This window comes from Sciurus vulgaris (genome assembly GCF_902686455.1).
Source record: "Sciurus vulgaris genome assembly, chromosome: X".
NCBI lineage: Eukaryota > Metazoa > Chordata > Mammalia > Rodentia > Sciuridae > Sciurus > Sciurus vulgaris.
The window spans coordinates 114900201-114912651 of record NC_136471.1 but is presented as its reverse complement, the minus strand read 5'-3'; the positions used below and the strand labels follow the sequence as shown (position 1 = coordinate 114912651).

Sequence of the window (12451 nt, the reverse complement as noted above, 5' to 3'; positions counted from 1 at the left end):
ACACAATCTGCATGATTTCAAATTTTAAAAAAGTAATGGAAATGATTTTTATATTGATTGTATTGGTTACATACACGTCAAAACATGTCTAAAGTTATTAAATTGCATGTTTTAAATATGTGCATTTTATTTTACTTCAATTTTACCTCAGTAAAGCTATCAAAAAATAAAAAGAAATGGCCTTGTGACTACCTCACTGAAATATGAAACAAGAATGATGCTTGTCATTTCCTGGCCAAGGCATTTGAAAGTCAGTATATTACTCATATATTTTATGATCAATTCAATAGCAAACATGAAGATCCCATATTGAATTATGGAGCTACATGACGGAAGCAATTTGTATTCATTGGTCATGTCACGGTGGACACCTCCATCTTCTCATATCAGACTTCATGTGCACAAGAAATAAACTTTAACTCCATTAGGCCTTTCAGATATTAGGATTCTTCCATTATATCCACTAGCAGTGACTTTATCTGAATATTATGCAGCTATTACTTCTGTCATTAGTCTTTTTAAATGTATTATGAAGGAAATAGTACATATAATATTGATGCTGATAAATTCTAGCATTATAGATAGACTACAATTTAGAGTTTTGCTTCCTTACTATATTCCTCTGAAATTTAGTTGGTATTACATATAACTACAATATAAAACCTCAAGTCTATTATTTCTAAGTTTATTCTAGGTTTTATCTTATATATATGTGCTAGGAAAATATATGGTGAATATTTAATATATATGTATAATGATAAACATATTGTTCTTCCCCTGCCTTTCTCACTGAAAAAAAAAAAAAATGAAGAAACTATCCATACAGATCTCACTTTTTAAATCACTGGGTATGTGCAATAATTAGCCACTCCTTTCTTGATGGATGTACAAGTTGTTTCACATCTGCTACTATGATTGAAACTGAAATATGTATTATTAAACATGAACTCTTGGACAAATAGTGTTATTTTATTATTTGAAAGATAGTTTTAAAAGTTTAAATTGGGTTCAAGTGTGATGACTTGAAATTTTTTGATTACTAAAATTCCTTCCCATAAAAAGGGTTGCATATTCTCACAAATACTTTATTTGAGCAATTTTAAATTTGGGGAAAAAATTTTTTTTGCAAAATTATTGTCTGTTATTTCAATTTGTATTTTCCTGTCTTCTCAGCAGTTTTAACAGGAAATGAAACTAATCCATCATCTATAAATGATGACTTGAGCACTAGGATTCTTCTGAGAACATGCTTTAAAATTCTGATATGTCAAAAATATTTCTCTACTATGAGGAGTAATTTGGTCAAAATGATCAGATATCAGAATGGGCTAACAGAGGAAAACCTCAGTTAGTGAGGTTCTTTCAAGCGAACCAGAGAGTGGAATAATTGCAAAAACCCATGGAAGAGATCACAAGCTAAACTATATTCATAGACCCTAGAGCAGCTGGCAGTCAGGGGTGTACAATCAGGTTTTTAAATCAGGTAAAGAAGGGTAAGCGGAGAGAAGATAGAGAAACTGGTGGTATCTCAGAAAACTTTCTTGTTAACTCAGGGTTTTTCCTTAATTTGAGGTAAGATCTGGAACTCTTCCCTCGGCTGATTTGACACCATCTCTCTCAGACCAATTCCTTTACTTCCCTGAGGCTCTAAGGGTATCAGGGTACTTAGATTTCTGCAAGCCTTGCATAGGCTCTCCCAGGGTTTATACATGACTGAATTTGAGAAGACCCTCGCAGCAGAAGAGAGTGATTCCCCATATAATCCTGCTCTGCTCTCAGTTCTAGTCAACCGTGAGCTGGGATTTCCTTGAACTGCCCCTCAGGTACTCAGGAAATTTAGGTCATTTTATCCTGGATATTTGCCCCAAAGTGTAAAGAGTGGGGTCCAAGGCGCTAACAGAATATTAGGACTCTGATTTCTGAAGAAACCACACGTCCAAGACAGGCAAGAGGCATGGTGACCCACCCTGTTTGTCAGCTCTGCTCTTCCTAGTGGCCGGGAGGCTCAGAAACCCCTTTACTTTTTCTTCTGGAAATTGAAGGGTGACAGGGGGATGTCCTTTGTTGGGCTAACCTAGGTAATCAGAAGGAAGAGTTCCATCCTGGGGTAAATTAAAAATAAACAAATGAATGAATAAATAAACCTATATGAGTCCTAAGGAAATCCTCCATCTCAGATCAGTGTCAGCCCACAGAGCTCATCTATGTGTAAACCCTGGGAGAATCCAGGCAGGGTTTTCAGGAGGTGATAGACCCTGATACTGGCCTTGGGACCCCAGGGAAGTGAAGAGATTTGTCTGAGAGGATTGGTATCAAGTCAGCTGAGGGAAGAGTTGCAGAACCTGCTTGAAATTAAGGTAATGATCCTGATTTAGGTGTGTGGAGATTGTCCACTCAACTGGAGGGGATTCCAGAGAGCTCCAACCCTGCTTTCTGCCCTGGTAGAAGCTAGACCAGAATCATATGACTTAACAATCTCTTGAGTAGTTTCTAAATTCCTTCTAAAGCGTCTAAGGTGGGTAAAGATATTGGACCAGGGGGTTGTCTTCACACCAATAGAGGAAGGGTTCACAGACTTCAATTGAAGAAAAGGTGGAGAACTTCAATGAAGTCTGAGATAACAAACCACCCAGGACAGAAGAGACGTCACAGAGCCACCCCTTTGCTCCTGCTGTCTGTTGGGGGCAGGGCAGTGGGAGGATGTGACGTACACTGACTTCCGCCCCTGGCGTTTGAGGGAATTCGTAGCGTCCGTGTGAGGTGGGGCAGCATCAGGTCAGTCGAGGGAGGAGCCCTAGGCCTTGCCTGGAATTAAGGTAAATAATAAGTTAGGTCTGATGGGACTGCCCACCCCGGACTGGAGGGGTTCCCCGGAGCTATCCCCTCTGATGGCATTTTGATGGAAGTTAGACCGGCATCGTCTGGCGTAAATACGATCTCAGAGTCATTTCTAAATTCCTTCTGAGGATTTTGAGCGGTATTGGGCCAGGGTGTTGACTTCAGACAAGCAGAGGAAGGATTTCCAGACTAGTGGGAGTAAAGGCAGAGATCTGATGCTGTTACCCCAAAACATCCGGAACCTCACAGACCCACACCCACACTTCTGGTCCACTATTATCAACATAGGGATAATCCCTCGGCTCTTCTAGGGGTTAGAGTGAAGCACTGAGTGAGGTCTCAGGGATCCACAAACAAAGGTGGCCACACAAAGTCACAGCTGTTGTTACTCCAGGAAGACCTTGGGGCAAGGCTTTCAGGAGAGGCATTCCCTTACACTGTACTTAAAGAGCCAAGGAAATTAGGTCATTTTCCTGAGAGGAGCAGTCCCATGTTTTTAGGGAGAAGTCCCAGGCTCTTCTAGCTGTCAATGTGAGATCTTGTGTGAAAACTGAGGGGACTACCAATCTCAGAACTGCAGGGGTCACAAAGAATACTATCTATGCCTTCAGACCTAAATGAATCAAAAGCAGATGTATTATGCTACGGCTTCCCTAATGGTCTTTTTTGGGGGTTTTGTGGAACTGAGACCCTTACTCAGGAACAATAGATCTAAAGTCAGAAGAGGGAGAAGTCAGTCCCTAGCAAAAGTGAAGGTGAAACACTGTGATGATAAAGAACACTAATTACCCCAGTACAGACTCCCCAAAGAGCCTGTGATTTCATCCTTTTGTGTCTCCAGGCAGGTGTGGTGAGGTGAGGTTCCCCTCAGTTCATCCTCTGGCATCTCATAGATATGAGGATATTAAAATGAGGACTGATCATAAAAACAGTAGATCAGAGGGACCCCACGTCCTGCTAGGATTGAGGTGATAACCCTTAATGTAAACTAAGAAAGACCCCCAGGCTGGGGATATAGCTCAGTTGGTAGAGTGTTTGTCTTGCAAGCACAAGGCCCTGGGTTCAATCCCCAGCACCACTAAAAAAAAAAAAAAAAAAAAAGTAAAGACAGACCCCAACCCAGAACAGTGTCACTACCTTAAGCTCCAGGAAGATCTGACAACTACCAACCTAAAGCATATCTTCATTATTTCCACAGAGTCCTAAGGGGACAGGCAGGTCACAGCATAGGCACATTATGAGTTTTTAGAACAGTGACTTCAAGGTAAACTGTAGAGGTAACCTTTAGTAAAGCCAAGGAGTTGTCTCCTAGTTGAAGTGGCCCAACCATTTCATTCTCTCTTTTCTACTTTGCAGAGTACCTGCCTACCTGCCTACTGCCTGATCTAAAACCAACATGCCTCGAGGTCAGAAGAGTAAGCTCCGTGCCCGCGAGAAACGCCGTCAGGCCCAGACCGGAGAACAGCCAGTAGGTCTGGTAGGGGCTCAGGCCACCACTGCAAGAGCAGGAGGAGAGTTTGGCTCCTCTTCCTCCTCTCGTTCCAAGAATAATCCCCGGAGCTCAGCTGCTACTGGAACAACCAGCAATCCTCAAGAGTCTCAGGGAGCTGCACCCACCACCACTACTGCTGCTGCTGTTTCATATAGAAGATCTAATGAAAGTGGGAACAACCAAGTGCAGGAAATGTCAAGATCTTCCCAAGCCCAGCTTGCCACTGGGTACCTGTCCAGAGGCCGTCTAGATGAGAAGGTGGTTATACTGGTGCATTACCTACTGTACAAATATCAAATGAAGGAGCCCATTACGAAGGCAGAAATGCTGAGAAACATAATCCAAATGCACAAGAGCCACTTCCTTGAGATCCTGAGGAAAGCTTCTGAGCACCTGGAACTGGTCTTTGGCCTCGACATCAAGGAAATGGATCCCAACAAGCACATCTATATCCTCATCAATAAACTGGAACTAAGCTACGATGCAAGGCTGGGTGATGATGGAGGTGTGCCCAAGACAGGTCTGCTGATGACTATCCTGGGTGTGATCTTCACAAAGGGAAACCGCGCCACTGAGGAGCAAGTCTGGCAAATATTGAATGCAATGGGATTATACAGTGGGAGAGAGCACTTTATTTTTGGTGAGCCCAGAAAGCTTATCACCAAAGATTTAGTGAAAGAAAAATACCTGGAGTATCAGCAGGTGCCCAACAGTGATCCTCCATGCTATGAATTTCTGTGGGGCCCAAGAGCCTATGCAGAAACCAGTAAGATGAAAGTCCTAGAGTTTTTAGCCAAAGTCCATGATACCATCCCAAGTGCCTACCCATCCTGGTACGAAGAGGCATTGAGAGATGAGGAAGAGAGAGCCCAAGCCAGAGCTGCAGCCAGGGCCCGCATTAGTGCCATAGTTAGTGCACGTTCCAAGGCCCAGTCCACTTATTCCTCCCGCCGCAAGTAAATTCTCAGTCATTCATTACTTTGTGGCCAAAAAGTCCACAATCTAAGTAGTGTAAGGTTAGGACAAGTCTGGAGACAACAATCTGTAATGTTATTTTCCTGTTCTGTGTTCCTCAACAAGGTTTCAAAAATATTCCTGTTACCAGAAAATTAAAGTACCTTCATTTGTAGGTCTATGAATGAGATTGCTCAAACATTTATTGCTGTGAATGGAATTGAGTCAGAGCTTTTTTTCTTTTGTGAAACAAATTAGGAAATTTTCCATCATATTTAGTCATTTAGAACACGACAGCATGGCAATAAATTGGACATTTCCTAAGAAATGTGAAAGAACTCAGAATTGCAAAAGTTGATGTTAAGGAATAGAGAAAATAAAAGATCATAAGTGGTTTCACTTATCACCGTAATCCTGTTGTTTTGTACCAGGTTATATTTATTTTATTGAAGAATGTAAGTTAAATAATAATACATTAGACCTCTTCCTTAGGGGCTTATTTTTTTTCTCATGCACAATTGAGAATGTACTCTTTGGGAGGCTTCTTTTTGTACCTGAAATGCTAACATGAAGAAGAATCGTCCCTGTCCTTCCTTAGAAATTTAAAGTCTTGGAGCAGCCATGACTAAAGGAAGATGGTGAATGTCTCACTCAGATTGCTATAACACAATAGCATAGACTAGGTAGCTTGAGCAACCACCATTTATTTCTCAGAGTTCCAGAGTCTGGTAGTCTGAGATCATATTGCAGGTTGGATTCTTGGTAAAAGTTCTCTTCCTATTTTATAGTTTACTTATTATATCTTCACGTAGTGGAGAAAGAGAACTCTGGTGTCCTTATTCCATTAACATAAATTTATTTCTCACAATTTTGGAGGCTGCAGAATCCAAAATCAAAGTGCTTACAGATTTAGTGTCTGATTCATAGACCACAGTGAGGGATCTCTCTGGGGTCTTTATCAAAAGAGCACTGTCTCATTTATAAGGGTTCCCGGTTGTAACCTAATTACCTCCTGAAGGCCCCACTTCCAAATATCATCACATTGGGGATATAAACTTCAAAATATGTTTGTGGGGAAAACAAACATTTGATCCGTAGCAATGAGATACTTCTAACCAAAAGGACAAAATCAAAAGAAGGTGTGAAGATATGGGGATTTCAGATGTGATTAATCAAGTGTAAGTGCCCTGTTCAAGGGGGTTGGTACCTTGAGGAATTGCCAGTTCTTCAATGTGAAATAATTTTAACTTAAACTGAGTAGTGGGACAGATTAGCCTGTGGGAGTGGTGGGCAGGGTTCCAAACCTCAGGTGGTATGACTCAGAGTTGAGAGACTTAAGTCTGGAATGGAAAACTGCTTTTAGAAGATACTTTTAGATCATGAATAAGCCAGAGATAAGTCTCTGCCTGGGACAGGAGTGGAAGATATCCTATAGTCTGGTCTCTAGGTGAACACTGTGCATAAAAGATGATTTATGCACATTATCAAAAGGGAATGTCTGAGAAAAAAATGGTAATATTCATGTGAGATGGAATGCTTAGAAGCCACTGTGCTAGCATGGCAGTCTTCACACCAGGACCAGGCACTGTACCAGTTTCCTCATAAATACATTTCAACATTCCTCATTTACAAAGAAAACATGAGAAAAGGAGCAGAACACTATTTATCAAGCCCTATTTAGATGTCAAAGAATCAGACTCATGGAACTTCACAATTTTCTTAGGTTCATTTAGCTTGTGATAGTGCTAGGACTAGAGCCTCTGTTCTGAACTCATCTAGAATCCATATTGTTTTCACTCGTCCTTGCCTCGGCATATCTTGAGCCTCTTAATTCATTTCTTACTACTCCACAATATCCTCCTAGGAAATTAAAAGAAGACCTGGGGGAGCAAAGAACTGAACACAGTTGTAATATATAAAAGAGAAAATGAGAATTTAACATTATTTGAAGATTGCCTATGGGCCTCATTTGCCCAGCATTCACGTGTCCCTCCAGTCCTCTTGGAGAGTGACTTCATCCAGGCACTGGCACATGGGACCAGGCCTAGAACTTCAGAATTACATTGCTCTTCCCCTGAGTCAGTCTCGCAGTGGGTCCTCATGCCCAAATATGCATCATGATCTGACATCCAACTCTTATCTGCTTCCTTTCATGAATGCTGTATCTACACTGTCAAAAGAAAGCTCTAACTTGGAACATCCTTACTCCCTACAAATGTCCCGACTTTCACTTTACTCACTGGGGAACCCCTCTGAAAACAGTCGCCCCTTTCACACAATTATTTACTTCAGCAGTGAAGTTTAGGCATCTATTTATTTGTTCTGGATGTTTCTATCACACTCTCAAAGGATTGTCTTGTGAGTAGAGCCAAATTTAACATGGAGTCAACTGATTCCTGGGATGTAACTATGATGTTAGAGATTTTAGAAGACAAATGACATTAGTTAGAAAGAATAAATTAATCTGGAGACTTATTTGAGACTAGCTTTTAAATTCATTCACCAGTGAGTACATTTAAGTGGTCAAGAACATAAACCTCCCTTATAATCAGCAAATGAGGAAGGATCAAAGAAGTCACTGTGCAGTATCTAACCATCTTCAGAGGCTGGATTCTAACAAACTCTGTAGTACCTCAAGGAGACTAGTTGATTTCTATGGCTGCAGTAACACATTTCTGCAAATCCACATTTTATAACAATATATACTTCTGATCTCATATTTGTGAATGAAAAATATGGTTGCCTCTACTATTTTTTTGCTCTGGCTTGTCACAGAGCCTATACAAAATTATGAGGGCCTGGACTCATCACTAGGTTTTGGGAAGAACCTCCTAAACTGAATCAGGTTGTTGGTGGGTTTCAATCCTTTGCAGGTAGAAGACTAAAGTTCTGTTTCTTGGCTGAATTCAGCTATTGCAACCATAATTCCTCAAGACCTCACCCCAGTTCTTGTGCATGGGTCCACTCATCTTGTATCAGCAATTGCAAGTTCAATATTTCTCACACTTAAAGTCTTCCAAACTTCCCCCTCTGCTGCATATCTTTTCTGTCTCCAACCACAGAAAGATCTCTGCTTGTAAGCCTCATGTCATTAGATTTAGCCCACCCCAGTAATACAGTATAATTTCCCTATTTTAATATTGGTTTTATATCTTTAATAAACCTGCAAAAATGCCTTTGACCATGTAGCATAACATATTTGCTGGTCTCAGAGATAAATACATGGACATCATTTTCTAGCAATTATTCAGTCTACCACCGATGTTGAAAATGTTCCTAGCATGCTAGCTTTTATGAAAAATGTAAAAATAATTCCCATGCTTCAGATGACTTGTTGTATCTACTCTAGGGGAAAATCCTGGTTTTTCAATATGTGTACAGACAACTGTATAAATGTTCAGTCATATTCATCAAGATGTGGATAACAGACACTCACTAGTTATGATTTTGGTCATTTAATGAAAAGGAGAAGGAACTTCCATGTATTGAGACGATTGTGAAGGTAAGTGTGTAAACCCTAAGAATGTAAACTCTAAGTGCTGATATTCATAAAGGATCATTTAGAAAATTGGTATCATCTGTATATGAAAACACCTGCACTAGAAAAATTTGGAGAGTTGCAAGCCAACTTTAACATTCTGAGAAACCTCTCTGACAATGAGGGGACTTCTGTCATGCAAATTGTAAAAGTCGCATCGTACAGTGAATTCCACCATAGTGTACATCCGCAAGACTGGAGTCCTAATAAAGGTAAGATATATCCCATGCTCATATAATTACATCAAAATGGATACCTCTGTCATGTATAACTAAAAAGAACCAAAAAATAAATGAAAAAGTAATTTAAACAATTTCTAAAAAGAAATTTTCATCATAGTGATCACCTACTACATAACTGTGTATGCAAAGTGTCCAAGTGCTGATCCACTTCCTGTCCTGCTCTCCTTCTTATCCACATAAGGATACTACATTCCAAGTTCATTTGTAGTTAGGAGGATTCATCTGAATATCTCACTGAAACATGAGTGGAAGCAATGTGTGTCACTTCCAGCCAAAGCATTTGAGAATTTATGTGTCACATCTATGCTTTCTAGTGTACTCACCAGAAAACAGGAAGATCCCATACTAAGATGTGGAATCACACAGTGGAAGCAGGCTGGATCCCTAAATCACCTGACAGTGGAAATCCCTGCATAGTCATATCAGAATGTACGTGCACAAAAAATAAACTTTTTCTGTGTTAAAACTTTCAGATTTCAGCTTCTTCCATTACATCCATTAGCAGTTACTTTATATGAATACATGCACTGTTTTTGTTAAGTCTTATTTAAACTTTTTAATAACAAAAGTAATAATGCACATATTCTGACTGCTGCAAAAAAAAAAAAAATCTGACAATACAGATAAATACAGTTTTCTTTCCTTACTATGTTCCTCTAAATTTCTGCCTTCCTCATAATTAACCACAATTTAAATGTAGACATTATTTTAAAATATCTTCTGGGCTTTTCCTTACAGAAATGTACTAGAAAAAAAACAGTCTGCATTTTAACCTGTGTGTGTGTGTGTGTGTGTATTATTCTGCCTGATCTTGTCCTTGTCAATTAATGAAATGAATGCAGAATCTTTTTTATGAAGGGACATGTAGATCCATCTCCCTCTTTTCTACTCCACACAATTCTAAAGTGTATATATACCATAATTGATCTCACAATTCTCCTGATGAACACAAACTGTTTTTCATTTGTTGTATGACTAATAAAATTAATATCAACATCATCAAACATGATTTCTTGGGAAAATATGGATATTTTCTTATGGAATAGACAGAAAACTGAATTTGGGTTACAGTGAAGTGTGATGTTCACAAATTTGTATTAATGTTGATGAAATTGTGTTACAACAATGCTGTATCAATTTGTGTTCTTACATATTATGCAGAATTTCTGTAGTGATTTCTGCAGTATCATGGGGCATGCTTTAAAATTCAGATATGTCAGTTAAAACTATTACTTTGAGAAACAAAGATTTGGTCATAATGATTCTATACCAGGAAGTATTCCAAAGAAGACACTTCATGTTAGTGAGGAATATCAGGAGTTTGGTTATAGAACAATTTCCAGTCCATGAGAGAAATCAAAAGATAAACCAAGTCAAGAGGGTCCACAGAAGATGGCAGTCAGGGTTCTGAATTCAGCATATAGTCAACAAGGGACCAGAGGAGAGAAGATATGGAATCTTGGAGGGTCCTGGACAACTTACACAAGTAACTTAATAGCTGAATCATCATTACCAGTCTGAAGTTGTAGGGTGATCTGCTTGAGCAGATACATCATCTAAAAAAGCATAGGAGTGTTTGATACACCACTCTTGGAATCTCCCCTAATCACTGTCAGGTACAGTATAGCAAGCTCTCCTGTGTCACTGAGTGTTGTTTTTGATGGAATCTGAGAGAACTATATATTTTCATTACTTTGGTGAGCTGTGTATTCTTGCCAGTGTCAACTGCTGCTGTGAGTTCTGTTGATGTATGCAGGAAAAAGGTTTTTCTTTTCTTATACACAGTGCCTTTACACCACTGAGGCTGGTGTTGTGTGGGGAGTATGGTGAGTGACAACAGTTGAAATAGGCCATGGAGTACTAATGAGTAATGGAAAGTAGCCTAGTTTCAAAAAGTGGAAAATTGGAGGGGAAATTCCCTTAGGCTAAGTGATTCTGCAAATAAAAGTTTGTGGATATGTTTCAAAAAATAAAATAAAATAAAAAAGAACTAAATGCTATCCCCACCTTGGTGCCCACTTTGGTTCCTGAGTTATAGGGCAGGTGGCCTGTGGCTCTGTTCGGTGGTGTATCTTGCCACCAGATAGTTCGTCCTAGGCATAAACCTTTTTCAGGATGGGTGGAAAAGTACTGGAGATGGTGCTGTGTATTGTCAAATTAATTGGAGGTGATGATGATATATGGGATCCAAAGCTCTATCTTTTTATGCTTTTATTAGTGCCTTATAGTTATACATAACAGTGGGGTTTATTCTGACATACTTATACATGCGCAGAATTCAATTTGCTCTATTTCAGTCCCCAGTGCCTCCTCTTTCCCTCCCTCCTCCCTCTACCTTCCCCTTTCTCTACTCTATTGATCTTCCTTCTACTTATCTATTTTTTAATTGGTGATACACACACACACACAAAGGTGGAATTCACTATGGTATATTTATACATGTACATGGAATAATTTTGTCAAATTTATTCCACATTCCCTCCCTTTTTCCATCCCTCCTCCCTCCCCCTCAATCTCCTTCCTCTACTCCATCCATCTTCCCTCTATTTTTGTTAAGACTAAACCCCTCCTTTTTCTTCTACTTTGCTCTAGCTTCTGCATATGACAGAAAATATCTGACCCTTGACCAAAGCTCTATATTATTATAATATCACCAACATGACCAGTTTTAATTTTTAAAAAATATCTGTATCAGTCATTCCCAACATTTTTAAAGGATCTGTATTAAATTTTATTACCTTTCATTGGGAATTGAAGGCATTGTACCCGTGTGTCAGCCTTAGGCCAGCAAAAGGAAGAATCCCAGGTCCTAACAAAAGCAAAGGTGAGGAGCCTTAGGAAGATCAGAGGGAACTACCCACACTAGCATGGACTATCCCACGCAGAGTCCTGCCTCCAGTGTGAGCTCTGAGACCTCCAAGCATGGTTGTTAAGTGCAGGCACACCTTCACTTCTTCCTCTTGTGCCTAGGGTGGAGGTAGGTAGGACATTGTTGGCAAATAGAGGGTTTTGGCCTTAGTTCTAAGTTCCATGGTTTAGGAGATAAACATATCTATTTAGAACCACGCTTCAACCTATGACCCATTGCTTGTTTTAGTTTTGTTGAATATTAAGAATTCTTTATATATTCTGGATACCATTCAACTCACCTATCTAGGTTTTTTGCAAATATTTTCTCCCAGTTTGTGACTTGTCTTTTTATTCTTTTAACAATGTCTTTCAGAGAGCAAAGTTTTTTTATTGTTGAATTCAACTTAGCTTATAATATTTTTCCTTTTCTTTTTGTGGTGCTGGGGATTGAACCCACAGCCTTGTGCTTGACAGGCAAGCACTCTAAGAACTGAGCCATATCCCCAGCCCTTAGCTTATAATTTATAAACCTAAAGT

The 12451-nt window shown here is 39.5% G+C and overlaps 1 protein-coding gene across 1 annotated transcript; it reads left to right on the top strand.

Annotated features, from left to right (window-relative positions):
- Positions 1-4234: 4234 nt before the first annotated feature.
- LOC306651145 (melanoma-associated antigen B10-like) lies at positions 4235-5290 on the top strand (the record flags this gene model as incomplete). The annotated part of the gene is made up of 1 exon (XM_079123644.1): positions 4235-5290. The coding sequence occupies one exon, from the start codon at positions 4235-4237 to the stop codon at positions 5288-5290; it is 1056 nt and encodes a 351-aa protein (XP_078979770.1).
- Positions 5291-12451: the final 7161 nt, after the last annotated feature.